The 19,639-nt window shown below is 55.1% G+C and overlaps 1 protein-coding gene across 1 annotated transcript in view; it reads left to right on the top strand.

Annotated features, from left to right (window-relative positions):
• Window positions 1-7,378: 7,378 nt before the first annotated feature.
• GRID1 (glutamate ionotropic receptor delta type subunit 1) overlaps window positions 7,379-19,639 on the top strand; it is a 686,487-nt gene continuing 674,226 nt past the window's right edge. The window contains exons 1-2 of the mRNA XM_069572268.1: window positions 7,379-7,897; window positions 10,022-10,177. Coding sequence (XP_069428369.1) covers window positions 7,819-7,897; window positions 10,022-10,177 — 235 coding nt within the window. The 5' untranslated portion in view covers window positions 7,379-7,818. The remainder of the gene's footprint in view (window positions 7,898-10,021; window positions 10,178-19,639) is intronic.

The raw sequence follows: 19,639 nt of genomic DNA, 5'->3' as shown, positions 1-19,639 counted from the left end.
GGGGAGACAAGCAGACCCTTATCCCCATCCCCAGTTGACCTTTTTTCTGGCATCGCTGCCCCTCTGCAGTGAGGTGTGTGTGATACTGCTGTGTCCAGGCCTGGCACTTGGCAAGTTTAGAGCATACGAGTTCTATTCCTCTCTCGGGGGGTCTCCCCTTGGGTCTTCTCCTCTCCGTTCTACTTCCTATTGTGTTCCCCCAAACCAAACTCCTGGGTCTCCCCCTCTATTTTTCAAATGAGTGTCTAGGCATTTAGGGACCCAGTATATCAGCGAGGGACCCAGGACCTGTGCCATCTCCCTCTCTTATCTGAAGGAGCACTGGGTAGTCCCTGTTCCAAGGCGAGTCCTCAGACACATCCCTGGGAGACAGCGCCTTTGTCTGTTGGGTTTACAGGGTGCTAAATGTGCCGTGACACCCAGACAGAGAAAATCAATCACAATATCATTTCATTGCCGCATAAAAGAAGAGGTTTACAGGCAAGAAAAATTGCTCATGGAAATGAGTATGTCCATGACCAGGGTGATCTGATTTGTTAGGGGTTGTATCTAGCTGGAGGTCTGGGTCTAGAGAGGGGATTATCTGTCCGATGAGCCAGGGCTCCAGGCATTTTCAGTTTCCCCAGTCTCTGCCCCTTGGGAAAGCTGGGGCTTGGCTCTGAGAGGCTGGAGGCCCAGGCTGATGGGAACAGCAGGGCTCTACGTGACTTGGCATGGGAGGAGGTAGGATGGGTCGAGCCCCTCACATTCACTTCACAGAGTGTCTAGGGTCTCCATGGTGCAGCTCCCAGCCCAGTGGGAGTGGTGATACTTGGGTACCCTATCACAGGGAGTAGGCCGGGTCTGAGGTCCAGTGAGCCTAGGGCCCTGCTTCATCTGTGAACACCCGCAGGTGTCTGCTCATGAAGGAAGAAGACACAGGACGGTCACAGAGTGTTGTGTGCACAGTTAGGGCGGGTCAGCCTCCGGTGAGCTCCCTGGTGGCCAGGGGGACAAGGGCTTTGCTCCTCTGCAGATCAGTGACTCTCGGGCTTCCCTGAGATGCCCACTGAGGACATGATGGTTGATATGTCTCTGACTGCCCGGGGCCACCTCAGGCCCCTGCTCTGTTGAGACGTGTCTGAAAAGTAGTGAGCCTGGCCTCAGCGCCTCCCACCAGGATCATTTTAGCAACTTCCGTCCTGGCCCCTCCACCAACTTCTCCTTCACATCTTGCTGCTCTTCTCTCTGTGCTCCATTGCACGCTCCTGCCTCCATACCTCTCCTTTTGCTACTCTCTCCCTGGAGCATGCACTGTCTTCCTTACCTCCTGGGCTCAGCTCAGCCTGTGTGGAGCCCACTGCAGGGGCCCCCTGCAGCAGATGGCGGGGCAGAAGGAGCAGAGGGGGCCTCTGTGATGCTCCCTGTGCTGGTCCTGGAGCCTTGGCAGTGGCTGATGAGGGTGTGGAGGCCTGAGTTTTGCTTTGGAAGAAGACAGGGTAGGGTTCGGTTCCCTGCTACTTGATCCTTTCTGGGGAATTGGGAGGCGTCCCCCCACCCCAACCAAGTGCAAAGTTGCAAGGCCCAGGGACGGAAAGGAGAAGTCTCCTCAGGCCTCACTGTGGGAGAGCAGGGATCCCAGCATGCAACTTGGGAAGGAAGGGTCTGGGCTGGCCCCTGGGCTCAGGGGAGATCATCAAGGCTGAGATTTTCAAACCTTAGACTCTTGGCAGCAGAACCTTTTCCTCGCACACAATGGACTCTGAGCACACAAGTTCAGGCCTGAAGCGAATGAGGTTGACCTTGAGCCCTGGAAGCCAGAACCTCCTCTGAAGAACACCCTGGACCCAGGCTGTGGAACTCATACCGGGAGGATCAATGCTTTAGCAGGAGGCTGGGACACAGGCTGCCCTGGGAGGGCTGGGACTGAGATGACCACTCAGGAGGCTTCCAGGGAACCAAGCCTCCCCTCCTCCTGTTACAGGGAAGAACTAACTCCATGCTGGATCTGTTTATTTAACCTTGCTTCCTGTTGCTTTTGTTCATTGAAAGATACGGTCCATACTTAATGGCCTGCCTCAGCAATCCTGCCCCTCTGCTTGAATGTGAAGCCAAATGCCTTTGTTCAGGACTCTCTCCACCTGTGAATAGCTCCTGGAAGGAAGAAGTCAGCTCATGCCTTCCCCGAGGCTAGCTGGTCCAGGAGAAACTTGCAGGATTAATAGATTTTTTTTTTTAACTTTATTTCCTTACCTACCCCTACCTTTATTCTATAAAAGAACCTGGCAACCAGACCCCAAGAAGATGATTATTTTAAGATGGTTATTCTGCCGTCTTTCTGGTCTGCTGTCTTTCCGAATACAGTTATATTTCTTGCCTCAACACTGTCTCTTGGTTAATTGGCCTACTGTGCGGTGAGCAGAGTGAGCTTCAACTTGAGGTCACACTCTTGCTGTCCTTTGACATTTGGTGGTCCCTTTGTGCAAACTCTCAATACTCTGCTCTTCAGAGGGACCTATGGGAAGCAGGGAACTGGCTAGACTCCAGGAGCCAAGGGGAGTGCTAGACGTCAACATGAGGGCCTTAGATGGGCCTAAGCTGGCGTTTGGTCCTGCCACCCATCCTGTCTGGAGAGCCTGGGTCCAGGGACCAGACCTAAGAGGTTCCAGCTTGTTTTTGTGAGGGAGGCAGATTTTCACATAGCTAACTTTTTGGACTATCTTGTTCTAAGTGGACTGCACATTCCAAACTGGGCCCTGTTAACTGAACATATAATGGGAAAAAAGAAGGGCCTCTGCCCTGCAAAAATGAGATGCTCCTATCCAGGATGGATATGCTGTGTGTGACTTCCTTCCTCCACGTTAGCCTGGAGGCTTTGGCTAAGAAAAGACTTCCCAGTGGGGTTGTCAGGCATGGGTACCTGCATGTGCCATTGGCAGTGTCCTGGAAAGGGTACCTGGGAAGAGTGTGAGGGCTGGGTATGGGCAGGGGGCTGGGCATACTAGTGGGTCCTACCCTAGAGGCTCCTGAAAGGCAGGGGCAGGGAGGCCACCTCCAGTCTCACTCGCCCAACCACCACTGTGGAAAAAAAAACCTAAGGCTACACGAATAGAATGCCTTGAATAATGGAAAGAGGAGATGCAAAAGATTGAAAAGTAAAATACCCAAGAGGCTAACCAGAGTAAAAAGAAAATAAAAATACAATGATATAGAAGAAGATCAAATAAAATAAACACAAGCTGAGAAACAGTGAAAACGAGATCAAAGAGGTTGGCAAGAAAAAGTAAGGAAGACAAAGTGGAGATGGACAATTAAGATACAACAGTAGACCAGAGGCAGCAACTGAATGTGTGTATGTGTGTGTGTGTAAAGAATAACCCAGTGGGTTAATAGAGGAAAGTAGCAGTGAGGTTTTTGGAGCTCAGATTCTGACTGATTGTGGGTTCCTTGGAGCCTATGGGAAGGGAGGGCTCCACCTGGAATTGAAACTGCAGCGTATTAAGCCTGGTTCCTCCTTAGATGCTGGCTGACCCCTCCTTGGGGGGAATCGGCCCCAGGACTTGGGTTTCCCTCTTCGTTGTGTTCCCAAGACAGCTGGTCTTCCGGACCAAAGCCTGCAGAGAATCCCCCAGGCTGGGCCTTGGTGTCTCCTGCCGGTACTAACCTTTATGCGGGTCTGGGCTGAATTATCTTAAAAATCCCCGTGAGCTCTAAGCTGGTGAGGGAGGGAAGGCAGTCTTTCATGGTACAGTATCTTGTCTAACCTGGGGGCTTGCTTGAAGGAAGGTGGCTGGGGAGTGGGCAGCTCTGCAGGGGTTGAACAGTGGTGGCTCTACATGGAGCAGACAGCTCCCCACGCAATAAGCCTGAGCAATAGACTCCTGCGGGGTCAGAATTTCAGCTGGTACTTCCTTAGTCCGGTTGTTGACTACAGTGAGACACGAGATGACAGAGCTCCACTTTCTGGAATGACAAAGCTTTAAGTAATGATGACTAAACTTCCGAGCAGATCAACATAATCTCTTTGTCTTGACATTCCATCTGCAGGTTTGTCGGCAAACTACTGGCTTCCAGTAGCGTGCCAGTTGAGATTCCTGGTGGGCCCAGTTTGCCTCTTTGCGCCTTCCTTTCCCAACTGTTAAGTGAGACTGTCATCTAGTAAGATGTAGGGTGCTGAGCACAGTGCCTGCAAATGGTGAAGGCTAAGAAGTATAGTTGTGCTCAGACGCTTCAGTCAGATCTGACTCTTTGCAACTCTATGGACTGTAGCCCGCCGGGCTCCACAGTCCATAGGGATTCTTCAGGCAAGAATACTGCAGTAGGTTGCCATGCCCTTCTCCAGGAAATACGTATAGTTAGAATTAGTAAAATTGAAGATCTCCTTAGAAAAAGCAATTACCTGTGTTGGCTGAACTCTGTGCAAATGAAGGATTTATTGACCCAATTTTACTTTCTGTGAATATGTCTTTGTTTAGCAAGAAAGAAACCAAGAGGACTAGTCCTGGGTCCAGAAAAAACTGGTGCTTTGGGCAAGCTACTCCTTTTGCCAAGCCTCAGTTTTCCCCTCTGTGAAATGGGTTTGTATCATATGTCCCAGAGATTGCTAATCTCTCTCCTCCAGCCAGATGATTAGAGTCGGAGTGTACTTGTTCCTCAGGTGGAGTTGCTTCTCTAGGATCGTGACTTGGGGGAGGCAGTTTTTGCAATCCCAGAGGTTAACAGGGTTTAAAGGGACTGGACTGGCCAGGATCAATAAGTAATTAAGGTTTTGATGAACCTGATAAAGCCCCAATGAGCAAACACGCCTGGAATTTGGTAATCCCAACTTCAGGTGGCAGAGAGGTGCCTAGACGTGAACAAGCGTGTGCTGTGCTGTGCTTAGTTGCTCAGTCATGTCCGACTTTGCGACCTCATAGACTGTAACCCGCCGGGGTTCTCTGTCCATGGGGGTTCTCCAGGCAAGAATACTAGAGTGGGTTGCCATGCCCTCCTGCAGGCATGGGGCCCCAGTAATCTCTGAGCCTGCACCCTCCCGCCTCCCCAGTTCTGGTGGAAATGGGACCTGTGCAGAGTACCCTTCCTGGCCAAAGGGCATTCAGGCCATTCCAGTCTGGCATGGAACACGGGCTTAGCTTGGGAGTACAAGAGGATGAGCATAGGAGATAAGCATTGTGGGATGGTGAAGGAGCCCACATTATGGGAAATGGAGGGGAAGGCAGTACCCAGGAGAGGCGCTTCCAGGGCAAGGCCAACCTGAGTCACAGCCCTCAGGTTCCAAACTAGAGGGGCCTCATCATCAAAATTAGAAGCTGATGAAATCTCTCCCAAATTGAATGTGTATATAGGTTGACTTCTTAATATTTGGAAGGGGCTCTTGAGACTTGTCTCACTGTAAGCATGCTACCCCTACCTAGCATAATAAATATCAAGAAAAACTTCCAACTGGGGCCTACTTTACTAACATACTAACAAACAAGTGTATTTGGGGATCCCTGACCCCATGGCTCTTAACCTCAGGTTTGAGCCCCAACAGGGTGAACATATCACCATCCTTCTGAGGCTGTGACAGTCTCCATAGGAACCAAACTGTTAAATAATAAAACCCATTCTTTATTTTCCTTCTCCCCTAACTTTTCAGCCAGGGAATGAGAATGGAGGCATGGGGGTTTGTAGAGCCCGAGAGGGGTGTGTTTTACAATTCAAGCCCCTCCCCACTGATGGATTTCTTGAGGAAGTACCTTGTGGGCACCCCAGCCAGCTGGACAGCCCAGCGCCCGCAGGCATGGCCATTCCTTCCCTCTTTCCCATGGTCTCCTCATCTTGGAAGTCACCCTGCCAGACCCTGTGGTTCCCTGCTGTTTCTTCAACCCAGCTTCTCCTCTCTGGAGGCTGCCCCTGCAGCCCCACCGACCACTGTAAGAGCTGCCTCACTGTCCCCAAGCCTGCCCTGGCCCTCCCCTTTGCACACCCCCCCCACCCCCCACCTTTCTGAACTAAATGACTTCTGCCAATGACTTCTGTGGCAGGCAGCTTGGGACACACACTAAATTCTTTTTCTTTTAACTTGGCTCGCTAACCAGCATTCAATGCCTGGAAGCCTCCCTTCCTTCTCCCTTGGTAACCCCACTCAACCTTTAAAACTGTCACCTCCTCCAGGAAGCCATCCCCTGGCTTTTCCTCTCAGGCTGGGTCACAGCCCAGAATGCGCCTGTGTACACAGAGCTTATTCAGGGTCCTTGCCGCATCTTTTGATGATCTATTTAGGTGTCTGTCTCTCCTGGGAGCGGGGAGTTCCAGGAAGGTCTGTTGCTGGGTCTCTCTGAATTCCTCACGCCCTGCGCATGGCCCTGCAAGGCAGGGACCTTGGGGCTGGGCCAACGACAGGGCCAGTGGGCGCTCCCGGGCCCGCAGAAGTGGCCCAGAGCACTAGGCTCTGCCAGGCGCGCCCAGACCGAGCTTCCTCCCGAAGCCGGGTCAGTGAAGGCTCAGCTGTCTCCCTGAAATCTTGGGTGTGCCACGTGGAGCTCAGTCTGTCTGGAACTTGTTTGGGGGCGGAGGAGGCGGGGAGGGTGGCTAGCGTCAGGCTTGCCACCCCCTCCCAGGCTGGAGCCTAAGCGGCCTAACGCTCTATCTGGTGGGAGCCGGAGGCATTCCGCGAGCGGTGGAGCGAGCCCCGCTCTGCGCTGGCCGCGAGGAGCCGGCTCTTCGCCCGGGCTCGCGCGTAAAGGCTCCGTGCAGAGTCGGAGTCTGACTACGCCGGCCGCTTGAAAGGCTCCTCACGTCCAGGCGCCGCGGTCACGGATGCGCCGGTTTCCGGCCATGAATTGGGCTTCAGAGTCCGAGCCTCCTGCCCGACTCCCGGCTGAGCCTCGGGCCGCAGGGCGGGGGATGGGCGCCCGCCACGGTCCGCGGGGCCAGCTAAGGTTCGGGCCCGCGGCTGCGGCGAGTCTCCTTTGGCTCCCCTTGCCTCTCGGCGGCTGGCTCAGCGCCTCGCCCGATCTCTCTCCGGGCTATCCCGGCCCGGCTCCACGAGGGGCTCTCCGCCCAGGCCGTGGATCAGGGCCCCAAACGCTCGGCGGCTGAGGTCAGCCGGGGCCAGGGGGCTCCAGGGATCCCCGAGGGCAGTCGGAGGCCGACCCTTCTCCATTCTCTGGTCCCTGGCGAACGGGGGCAGGGGGCCACGAGGCCCAGAGCCACCAAGTCTCTGCGCGCCGCAGCCTCGGCCGGTCCCACCGTCCTGCTGGCCTCCGAGCGTCCCTCCGACTGGGAGCGCGGAGCACCCGGCGCCCCCTCCGAGCCGCGAGCTGGAGAGCGCCGCGCGGCGAGGCAGAGGCTCCGCAGTCACGTGGTCCAGAGGAGGGCGGAGGGGAGGGAGGCGGGGAGGGAGGGGAGGGGGAGCAGAGTCGAGGGGGAGGGGGAGGGGAGGGGGCGTCCTCCGCAGTTCGCTCCTCGCCGGGGCTCAGACACACAGCGATCCCGGAGCCGCCGCGCCGGCCCGGCTGCTGCCGCCGCCGCCTCCGCCGCCTCCGAATCCTCCCGAGCCGCGGGGAGCGCCGCCGCCGCCGCGGGCCGCCCCCGCCGCGCCGGCCTGGGCTCGGGTTGCCAGCGCCGCCGCAGCCACCACCGGAGCCGGAGCGGGAGCCCGACCGCGCCGGGCTGGGCTGGGCTGGGCTGGGGCGGGCTCAGGGCGCAGGGGCGGGCGCGCGGGGGAAGACGCACGGGCGGGCTCGGCTTTCCCGGGGAGCGGCCCGGGACTGCACCCCGACCGGCGCCTCCCCGCTCCGCGCTGCCCTCGGCCTCGCCCCGGGCCCGGGCGGATGAGCCGCGCGCCCGGGGGACATGGAAGCGCTGACGCTGTGGCTTCTCCCCTGGATATGCCAGTGCGTGTCGGTGCGGGCCGACTCCATCATCCACATCGGTGAGCGCGGCGGGCTCGGGGCCGAGGTTGGGCGGGGGCCCCAGCCGCGCGGGGGGTGCGCGGCGTCCAAACTTGGCTGTTCCCTGGGCCGAGGGGCTCGGCGGGCGGTGCTCCTCCGAAGGGCCGCGCCGCCCCGCGGAGGAGCTGTGCGCGGGCCGCGCCGCGCTCCCGCGGGCTCCTGCTACTCCCGGGGCTCCGATCCCCCCGCGGGGCCCCGCGGCCTCTGCCGACACTTAGGGCCGCGGCTGCGGGGAACCCAGGGCTGGACGCAGGTCCAGCCCCGCGTCCCCAGCGGGGCGGTCGGCGGGGTAGGGCCAGCCCTTAGGTGCAGCTCAGAGCAGCGAGGGCAGGGGGCGGGCAGGGCCCGGGGTCTCGCCAAGTTGGTAGCGCAGGATCGAAGAGGCCCGACCGGAACCGTGCGTGAATGTGGGTGGGTGGGTGTTGTCAGCGTGTGTTTCTGTGTGTGCGCCCGTGGCACCGTGTTGGTGTCACTGCGAGGGGGCGTCGGGGTGTGTGGGGCCATCGGAGCCTCTGTTGATGCGTGCACGATTTATCAGCCTGTTAGAGTGGACAGTGTCTGTCTGTTTCCCTGGTGTGTGTCTGTGTATTTCTCAGTGTATGTGTGTGTGTGTGTATTTCTGGTTGTGGCGACGGCAGCCCAAAGCTGGACAGTCTCAGAGTTTCTTACGGCCCAAGTCTTGGAGGCCGGCAGATGGTCTGGGCAGGGAGTCAGGGAAGAAGCCTGGGCCCGCGGTGTGTGTGTGCGGAGTGTGTGTGCGGAGTGTGTGTGCGTGCGCGCTGAGCGGGAAGAGACCGATGGAGGGAGAGAACCCGGAGAGGAGAGAAGACGAGACGGAGAGGAGGACGAGGCGCGCCGGCGGGGAGTGTGTGGGAGTTGGTAGCAGCAGGGGTGAAATCCCAGGAAGTTGGGCGGGATTGGGGGACTGGCAGCGGTTGGTTTTGGGGAGCCCGTCGGCAGTCGTCTTTCCGGAAGTTGGGGAAGACCAGCGAGCCGAGAGAGGCTGGGGGGTCGGGAGGTGTGAGAAGGCAGGGCTGGTGGGACAGGCGATGGGTGATCAGGGACTAGGCCTGGCCTTGGAGCGCTGCAACCCCTGGCAGGCAACGGGGCGAGACCTGCGTCCTAGTTGTGGGTGGAGGTGGTGGTGGGGCTTGGGTTTTGCGGTCAGCATTGCGGCCCTGGGTGTAGCATGGAACGGGACCTCCCTCCTCCTGCCCAGCCCCCAGTTCAGGGATCACTGGGCCCAGCCCTGGGACTGTGGTGACTCTTAGGGCCTGACAAGGGGGTTGGGCTCGGAGTTTTCCGGGCTGCAGGGGCCAGGCTCAGGCGAGTCCCGCCGATCTCGGCGTCAAGCGCGGAGAGTCAGCCAAGGCAGCCGCAGAGCGCAAAGGCCAGCGGGGGGCTGCTCTGGAGGGGCTGTTCATGGTTCCAGAAGGCCGGTTCAAGAGCGGCCCTTCTGGGCTCCTCAGCTTCTGGGTTAGAAGGCAGAGGGTCTAGGGACATTCTCCTATCAGGAGAGGGATGGAAAGCGGGAGGCAGAGCCCAGGGACTCAGGCGGGACTGAGTAGTCCCTCTGCCTGCCCCCGGTCATCAAAGGCCCCTGCAGAAAGACGCCCCCAGCACAGGAAAACCACTGGGGACCTGTTTGCTTAGCTCCTACGGAAGGGGGTTGCACAGGGCAGAAGGAAGTCATCTTTCCATTTTGGGATTGGGGTTGCAAGGGGACTTTCTGGCTCCTGGGATAAGACTCACGGGGCCATTTAGGCAGGGTATTTAGGTGCCCGAGGTCACACCAGCTTGGCTCAGCCCGTTATGTGGGGCATGGTTGGTATATGAGGGAGCTTGGTTGTGAGACACTCGTGTGACCGGGTGGCTGCATGGACCACGTGCATATGTGTCTCCTGTGGACTATGTTGGCATATTTGGGGTGGTGTATTTTTGTGTCGGTGGGCGGAGGCCCACCTCTAAACTATCCTATCAGGCTGAAACCCCAGCCCAGAACTCCCACCACCCGGCAGCCCGCAGTCCTGCCAGCGCGGTGATAGGAGGGGGTGGGAAAGGAGAGCCCATCTCTAGGCCTGGTGTTGACCCCTCTTCTCCTCCAGGTGCCATCTTCGAGGAGAACGCGGCCAAGGACGACAGGGTGTTCCAGCTGGCTGTATCGGACCTAAGCCTCAACGATGACATCCTGCAGAGCGAGAAGATCACCTACTCCATCAAGGTCATCGAGGCCAACAATCCGTTCCAGGCCGTGCAGGAAGGTGAGTGGCCTGCCGCGGTGCCCAGGGCTAACAGGGCCGGGCCTGCCTCGGGCGCAGTACTGGAGACCTGCTGGGTTGCCAAGGGTTGGACCGCAAGCCCTGTGCGCGCTCCCTCCCCGGCCCACCAAAGCTGTGCATCTGGGAGTGCCCTGCGCCTCGGGGCTGGACCCGAGAGCGTGTGAACGGCGAGCCCGGCTCCTTGCGGGGCGTGTCGCGAGCTTGTGCGGCTCCTTTCCAGCTGGGTGGGCGCGTGTGTGCGCCCGGTGCTGGCCGCGCAGGCGTGTGTGGCTCAGGGCCGTCTTTGTTGTTAGAGTGTGGGTGGGCGTGTCTGCGAGCAGGGTACCTGTGTTGGTGCACCTCCCCTGACCTGGATGGGTCGGTGTCTTCTTAGCTGCCGAGGAGGAGGAGTGTCTAGCGCCCAAGCCAGTGCTCTCCCCTCTCCCGAGCGCATCCCGGGGCGCGCAGCACCTCGCTCCCCTCAGTGCTTCGGCTCGCGTTTCTCGGGCACTCTCCTCCTCCCGGTTTCGAGCAGCCGCTCTCACTTGCGGTCCCCGCCGTGGGCGGAGGCATAGCCGCCCGGGCCGGAGGTGGGCGCTGTTTGACCAGGAAAGGAGCGGAGTTGGGCCGGGCCAGGCTGCGGGGAAATCCTAGCCCGCGCCTGGGCCACCTTGGTCCGCAGACTCTGCCCGCGGGCGGGGGCAACAAGTGCGCGACTAAGCGAGGCAGAGCGGGCTGCGTTTCCCTCCTCCCTCGTTCGCCCCCCTCCCACCTGGCTTGAGCCCGGCTTCGGGGACTCGGGGACTCAGGCTTCTCTCCCATGATGCCTGCTTCCTCATTAGGGACTAAGGCTTTCTCTGCGCCGATATCTGCCTGTCCTCGGGCCCCTTTCCCCTCATCTGCCCCCATATCCATGGGTTCTCCTAGTTCCTTATAGCCATGGGTTTGGCTCTGAGGCCCTTGCCCATACTGAAGACACAGGAACAGCTGGTGGCACAGGGTGTGGGGATTCCTCCCAGGAGGAACAGACGTTCCAGTGGGCGCAGGGAGGAGGTAGGCTGGCCGGAGGCTCCAGGCAAGTTTTCCCTGTCCCCCTCTCCCTACCCCCAGCCCCTTAGACCCAGAGACCTCTTCCTGCTTTAGGCTGTATGTTGGCTGCTAGTCTTCTCCAAGGATAGGGTAACTCTGAAGGCTGTGTTCTGGGTTCAGAACGTTGTGATGGAAAGAGGTTTTGGGGAGTCTCCTGTTCTTGCAGAGGAGGGAGAAGGCCCAGCTCTGAGACCTGAAGGTCCAAGGATGTCTTTGGGTAGCTGTAAAAGCCTGCAGGTCTGAATGTGTTTTGGAGGTGGTGGTTGAGTTGGGGTGAGGCTGATGGTCTATCACGAGAGCTGGTTTTCCTAGCCCTGGCAGGTGTCTGGTGTCCACTGAGGTACAGGAGGTGGAACCCATCCTCCTTAGCTGTCTGATCGTGCCCTACCTGCAGGACCTGCCCCTGCATGTCCTGCCCTTAGACTGCTTTGCTGTCTCATTGCAACTGTTGATGTTCTTGTGGTGGGCTCTAGCCAGGAGAGGGTGGGACCTCTGTAGGCAGGAGTGGCCCTAACTCAGGTAAGGATCTCTGGGGACAGAAGCTTTTCCAATTACTTGCCGTGATTTTCACAATGCCTCATGCTCCCTTTGCACACTCCCCACACTCTTGTCTTTGTGGACATTCATCCTTTGTGCTTGGGAGCTGAGGACACAGCTGGGAGACACCTGCCCCAGGGAACTCGCAGTGTAATGGGGATGCTACTTGTGTTTTCATGGCAGTTTGGCTCTGCCACTTTCTCTGTTGACATATCTCATTTCTGTTGACTTGCCCTCTACTGTATTGAGTTTTCCAGGTTCATTCATTTTGCTCCAAATGATGCCCATTGGCCCCCCTCCCCACTCCAGCAGCAGGTCCCCAAAGACTGAAGATAATGCTCTTGCCCACGGTTACTAACTCTGACAGGTTAGTGAACTGGGTGAACTGGGCTCTGGACCCAGAAGGACCTGGAGTGTGGGGTCTGGAGAGGTCATCTCTATCAAAAGGAAGTTGTTGTACAGCTTCCCCTGATTTTACCATTTGGGAATGAAAATCCTGGTGTTATAAATGTGCTGATTTATTTATTTATTTTAAAGATGCGCTTCAAAGCTGTACTTTAATGTAAAATCTGATTTCTAACTCTTGTCAACTAACCAAACAATTTGAGTAACACAGTACAAGTCAAATCAAACAACTATGGGCCGTTCAGCCTTCAAGCCTTAATGCAGTTTTGTTCTGGAGACACAGGGCTCCACCCAGGGGCCTTCTCTGGGTCTTAGTTCCTCTGTTTTTATAACTGGAAAAATGTCTCAGGCTGACACAGTCTCAGAAGGGTGTGAGTGAGGATGTGTGCACATCCAGAACTAGAGAATCAGATACGATGCCTGACAGTTGTCCAGGTAGAGGAGTACTGAAGAGATGGTGCTGGACCACCCTCTGCCCAGAGGGCATGTGCTGGTTAAAATTGGCATGCTTTCAACTGATAAGCGGCAGGGGCAGAAATTCACATTGTCCTCCCTGACCTTTTGAAGCCCTGGGATTCTATCAGGGATGGGAGGAATGAGCCCCTCAGCAGCCTCAGGGAGTGCCTGAGCAGGGTGCAGAGGCTCTCCCTCCCTGGCCTCAGGCTTGGTGCGGCTCAGCTCACTGGGCCCTTCCTTCTGTGCTCTGTGGGTGTTGTCCATCTCATGGCTGGGCCCTGGTTGATGGATATCTCTCTTGTGGACTTGGACAGTCCCTGTCCCAGCTGGGAATGGCCAAGGCATGGGGTTCAGTCTTCATCATGGACTGGATGAGCTCCCCATGACCACCCACTGCCCACCCCCATGGTGGATTTGGGATTGAAGTGATTGTGGTCTGAGAGGTAGCACCACACAGGGGTAAGAGCTTAGTTTCTGGGGCCCAAGAAACTGGCTTCAAATCTTGCTTGTCTCATGTGCGGTGTGATATTGGGGGAGGCCTGGCCTTACTCGAAATTTGTTCACATGTCTGCTGAGAGGGGTCCTCCTGGGTTTCTTGTGAGGGTTAATGAGATGAGACATGTATGAATTGTCTGCAAAAGACCTGCAGTAGGTGTTCAGTAGACATGGATTCCCTGTCTGTTCCTTGACCAACTGTGAGTGCATCTAGCTTCTCTTCAGGCTGTTTGTATTTTCAGCTGCACCATTGCTTAAGCTAGTGAATTCCTTGAGAGCGGACCCTAACTGACCTTTTCATTTTCAGCTTTTTGCTTAACTTTCTTTTTCCTGATTATAAAAGAGATGCCTTGCTACAATGAGCATGAATTAATTTAAAAATGTGAAAAAGGAAAAGGGCAACGCATGCTCATTATATAAAATGTGTGGAAGGTGCAGGAAAGCATCAAGAGACAGAACAAAATCGTTCAGAAGTCTACCACTGTTCTTCCCTTCTAGTCTTTTTTCACCCACTGACTTTCGTAAGTGCTGAGAGCTCCCATTCTGTTCAGTTGTATATTTTGTTTGTTTTTTTGTTTAACATATCAGTGACTTTTTCTGAAATCATGTGAACTGTTTATAAACATTCCTCTTACTGTCTGCATATATTTTTAAATATCCAAAACGACCAATTTTTAAAAAAATGGAAGCATTTAGGTTGGGATATGCTTGAGTATTTAATTGAAGAAAATAAGGAACTCTACTTTGACTTGTGGGTCCTAAGATTTATACCTGCAATTTCTTCGGGCTGATTTTGTGCAGGCTTCTTACAAGCTTTGAAGCAGTTGGTCAGTTTATGTGAAAGACTGGATCATTTTTAATAAAATGTGCATTTGTTGAGGATTTAGTGAATGATAACACAGAATTGATATTTAAATCCCTGAAAGGTGGTATCCTAGATTTAGTTGGCGAAGTCCATATTAACAATAAGTGTGAAAATTTGTCTTCTAGATACTAGAAGAGACACTAATTTGTTAAATTAAAAAATTTCATATTGCTTTAAAGTGCTTGCTCAAGGAGAAGATTATATAAATGCATAAATGCATAAAAGAACTGGCTGAGCATGAGTCTTCTCTGTTCATTGTATTATCTTTTACTGTAAGTAAAAGACTTGAGTTTTTGGCTATGCTGTAGACATATCTGTCATAGAGTGGAAGGATAACAATTTAGGGAAGAGGAAGAAAAAAGGAATGTATATGAGGCAATATTCCTTTTAGTTACAATAAGCACGAAAGTGTTTTAGGAAGACAGGGTAAAAATCACCCAAGTATAGCTGGGTGTTCACAGAATGCAACAATGAAGCAATGAAATAAAATGAAAGTAAAGCGCAGTGAGCTTTGTGGTGTCCATCTGATGGTCTTGCTCATATTATACTGGTCATTCCTAGGTGGTCACTCTGCCCCTGGCACTGTGTGACAGCTGCTAGGTGGTCTCCCTAACTGAACTTTTGTTGTTGTTTTCCTTTATTTAAAAAAAAAGTTTTATTGGAGGATAATTTCTTTACAATGTTGTAGTCGTCTCTGCCATACATCAATCATAGTGATATATACCCCCTTCCTCTTGAGCCTCCCCCCCGACCTTTGCACCCCTCTAGCTCATCACGGAGTGCCAGGCTGGGCTCCCTGTGTTTGATGCCTCTACTGTTTTCCTTGACTTCCGTTCAGGTCCCGCTGAGGCTGTATTTTTGCAGCTCCTGCTGGCAGACCCACTGTTCTCCCTGGGAATGGTGTCATTGGTCCCTGCCTGGGAGACACTGTCAGCATCTCCCTGAGTTTGATGTTAGTGTCATTAAAGATGCTTGCAGGCCCACTGCCATCATTCCCATCCACTCAGCTGCATAATTTTTCTCTTGGTGCAGAAACAAATTTTACCATAACTTTGCTGGTTAAAAACAGAGTTATATTATCTTATAGTTCTGCAGATCAGAAGCCTGACATGGGTCTCACTGGGTTAACATCAAGGTGTCAGCAGCACTGATTCTTCCTGGAGACTCTTGCCTTTTCGGCTTCCCGGGGCTGCTCGTCTTCCTCAGCTCCTGGCCTCCTTCCTTCAGCTTCAAAGCCAGTAGTGGTGGGTACGGTCCTTCTTGCAGGGAGCCACTCTGTCCTCGCATCTCCTCTCTGATCCTTTTGTCTCCCTCCTTCCAGGACCCTTGTGATGGCATTGGGCCCACGGGGATAATCCAAGCCTATCTCTCTATCTTCAAGTCAGTTGATTAGCACCCTTAATTCCATTGCAACTTGGATTCTCTTCTACCATGGCTCAGATGTTAAAGAATCCACCTGCAATGCAGGACACCTGGGTTCAGTCCCTGGGTTGGGAAAGATCCCCTGGAGAAGGAAATGGCAATCCACTCCAGTATTCTTGCCTGGAGAATCCCATGGACAGAGGAGCCTGGTGGGCTAAGGTCCATGGGGTGCGCAAAGAGTCGGACACGACTGAGCGACTAACACTTCCGCTTTCTAGCATATTCACTGTTCCCAGGGTTAGGATGTGGATGTCTTTGTGGGCCCTTTTTTTCTGCTACCATGTTGGTACACCTTGGGGGTGCCTATCGTAGACACTGCCCTTCATGACCCTTCCCTCTCTTCTGCACGGCTGGCTGCATTCCTGCATGCTGGGTGGCGTCCTCTTTCTACTTGGAGCATATGGCCATGCTTCCCTGTCCATCATCTTCGCTCTGGATGTGCACACTGTAAGCCTGCAGGCCTCTGTAGACCTCCCTGTGCTCTCCAGTGAGACAACAGCTTCCCTCCCAGAGCCTGCAGGCTGCTCACGTCTAAGGTTCCTAGAGGAGTCTGTTTTGTGAATAGCCAGACTGCAAAGCTGTGCCACCGTGCAGGCCCATGACCTCCATTTCTTCCAGGCCAGGTTCTTCCAATGCCCCTCCTCTCCCCACCTTCCCCACCGCTCGCCTAGAGCACATGGTGAGGTCCCTGCCAAGGTCAGTTTTGCTTACTGACACCCTCAGCTTACTCCTGCCAGCGATGCTTCAGGTCAGAAGGTGGTGGCTGTGGGTGCTGATGGCTACTCACTAAACCCCTCTCACTAGTCCCCTCTGGATTTCTCACAAGCCTGTATCTGTGTAAAAGAATAACTACCATCTTCATTCAGCTGAACTGCTAGGTTCCGAGTTGCCTTTCATCTCAGGGTCCCTCTTGTGTATCTAAACACACACACACACACACACACACACACACACACACACACACACATACCCTCTTTATAGCCTGTACTCCTGCCTTACCCACAGCCTTGTAGCTAATGGGTTATTGTTGTTATTGATCAGTCGCTCAGTCATATCCTACTCTTTGTGACCCCACGGGCTGCAGCACGCCAGGCTTTCCTGTCCTTCACTGTCCTTTCCAGTATCCCTGTGGATACTATGCCATGGCCCTGCCCCTAAGTGGGGAAGATGGACTTACTCTTTGTAGTGAACAGACAGGCATCCCATATCAGGCGTATGGGTCAAAGGCTGTGGGCTTTAGTGAGACCCTTTTCCTTGTGCTGCCTACAAGCTGCTGCTGTTCCCATTCCTGGTTGACAGTCTTCCTGTCTAGAGCAATATGTGGGGGTCATTTCTCTAGACTTTTCTTGGAAGACAGCTAAGGATGCCCCTGAACACTCAAAGCCGTATCTTGCAAAGGCAGACAGCCTCTTCCCAGATTCTTGGAGTTGCCGGGTCTAAAGGCCCATCTTCTCCTTTTACTCGGCCTTTTCACTACCTGGAAAATGCTTTCACCTAAAAACTGGAACATTGAGTCTGTGCCGTTGGTTCCCATACCATTTCTAACCCAGACGATCCCTGGATATGACTCTTTTTAGGCTCGACCCAGGGAAGTGCCTGTTTGTTCCAGCCCTTTGGTTTTGTTCTGTGGTTCCCTTGGTATCAATCAGCGTAGACCGCGTTATGCTGTGGTAACAAACACTGTCCAAGTCTTAGTGGCTTTAATGCAACACAAACTCATCTCCATTTCACGTTCTGTGTCCATCATTGGTCGGCTTGGAACTGAGCTCATCGTGCTCACTCGGCTTGAATACTGCTCGTTGCTATGCCAGAGGGAGAGAGAGCCCCACGGGGTCTCTGCCTGTATGTGACACAAGTCTTTCTGCTTATAACTTGTTGACCAAGACCAGTCATGTGGTTCCAAGCAATTGTAAAGGATCCAGGAAGCACAGACCTACTGTGTGCCTGCAAAAAGAGAGAGCTGGAAATGGTGAGTGACACAAATATCTGCTGGCCACTTCATGTCCAAACAGCCTTCCTGTTTCCTTGGTGACTTGCTAAAACAACAACAACAACACAGAAACAAAACCCAAAAGGAGTTTTAGGCTTTGGGTCCTGGTTGGACCAAATCCATGGGTGCCATCAGTTCCCCTCTGCCCGCTTGCTTACTTGTTCCTCGGCCCCAGGAGGCGCCGCGCAGCCTTTTGGTGCAGGGCGAAGTCGGGAAGCCCAGGTCCCAGAGAGCCAGTCTTTGTCTACCTGGACAGGCCCAGGTCTCAAAAGACTTGGGCTTGATGCTTCCTAAGGAATGAGGTGAAGACTGGTGTCCGGGCCCGACTGTTGTTGGCACCAGCAGTATTGGGCCCCACAGCTGGCCGTAGGCAGGCTTGTGCTTTCTCTGGACTCAGCAGGGCTCCCCGTGGCCCCATTTCTTCTACAGATGTCCCCTGCTTCCTCCCTGTGCCCTCCTAACCCCCACATTCCCAGGCAGCACCAGCTCTCTCTTTTGCTGAGGCGCTGGTCCAGAGTGGGGACTTGTCTCTGCCATGGGCTGGGGTATGACCACACCCTTCCCTGGGATCTGGCCTCTCTGACAGGCATGGGGCCTAGGAAGGCAGCTGGGTCCATGTCCAGAATCCAGTCAGTTAGGACCTCTTAAGACCTTCCTTCTAGCCTATAAACAGCCAATTTCCTGGCCAATAGCACAGGTTGGGGAGAGAAGACCCAGGGTTCTCCATTCTAGGCCTGAAGCATAGGCAGGGTAGCTGGGGAGGTGGTTAGAAGGCCCTTTTCTTTCTGTTCCTGAGCCCAATCTGGGCAGAGCAGGCTTCCAGTGGGTGAAGCCAGGGGCTGCTGGCTGGGACCCAGGACTGTCCTCATCCCCAGCTGCACCTCCTCCTCCAGCCAGATCTGGGTATGTGGCTCTGGCTGGCCCTGTCTCCTAGTCTGCTTCCCTTACATTAATTCCTCGCCAGATCCAGCAGAGGCAGCCAGACATGGCTGCTCCATCTCTGCCTGCCTTGTGCCTGTTCCCAGCCACAGCTCAGCCAGGCCCTCCCTTGCCCCTGCACGAGAACAGACAGGGTGCCCACAAGCTGGGCTGGGGGCAGGAGTCTGGTTGATCTCATGCACAGACTGGGGTTCCTGTCGCTGCTCTGCTGTCTGACTCTGGGTGGGTTAGCTGAGTTTCCTTGACTGAAAGATGGCAACAATGCAGAGAACACCATGATGGTCAGTTGAGGAAGTGTGCTACAATGCCCAGCCCAGGACTGAGCGCCCAGGCTGGGCTGGTTGCTATAGTACCAGCCCAAGTGGTTCCAAGGGGCTCTTGATCTCCTACTTTTTGACCTGGGCTGGGCAGGCTTTCCCAACCCCTGCCTCGTTTGGTGTGGCCTGGAGTTGATCCCGGCCTTGCTGGGTGTCCCAGGAGAGCAGGGAAACAAGTTAGACTGATGACTTGGTTTATGTAGAGGCTGCCTGGAGCCCTCAGTGTGGGCTGGGGTCTGGGAGCCTGTAGACCCTCACTGCACGAAGTTGCAATCTTGCCACAGCCTTGCTGTTTTGCGTGCACAGAGTGGCCTGAAGCCAGGCAGCCTGACCCAGCCCTGAGCAGCTGGCCATAGTGCCCATAACTTGCTCACTGCGGTGTAAAGTGGTCAGGCAGGTCTGGGTTCAAATCCCAGCTCTGTGACCAATTAGCTGTGTGGTCTTGAAAGGTCACTCGTCCTCTTCAGGCCTCAGTTTTGATATCCGTGAAGCGAGATTACCTTACTGTTGTGGTGAAGAGTCTAGTGAGGTGCCTTACACCTGGTAGGTGGAGGCTGTGGGCAAGCAGCATCCCCTGGGGCCCAGCAGTGTCACACTGAGGGTGTGGCTGGGGACGCAAGTATGCTTAGTGGGCACTGGTTCTCTCTGTTTGCTCTGTTCTCCTGCTCCCCTCCAGGGCTACATGACACCCTTTGGTCTTTGCACTCTGCCTGTGTGCTGCCAAATCCCAGGTCAGGGCAGAGACATGGGCCCCACTGGCTGGACATCATCCCTTCCCTATCCCCTTGGCTGGAGCTCATGGCTCAGCCCAGCCATGTGCCGGCCCTGATGTGGCCTGAGGCCCTGCAGACTCAGCCCGGGCCTGGCAGGCTGTCCTCAGCTCTCTCCTTCCCATGCAGCTCTTTCTGCTTGCTGCAAAGGCAGAGGCTTTAGGTCTTGCCCTGGCTCTG

The sequence above is a fragment of the Ovis canadensis genome, chromosome 25 (genome assembly GCF_042477335.2).
Source record: "Ovis canadensis isolate MfBH-ARS-UI-01 breed Bighorn chromosome 25, ARS-UI_OviCan_v2, whole genome shotgun sequence".
Lineage (NCBI taxonomy): Eukaryota > Metazoa > Chordata > Mammalia > Artiodactyla > Bovidae > Ovis > Ovis canadensis.
Note: the sequence above shows the minus strand (reverse complement) of the source record. Positions and strands in the feature narration are given on the sequence as shown.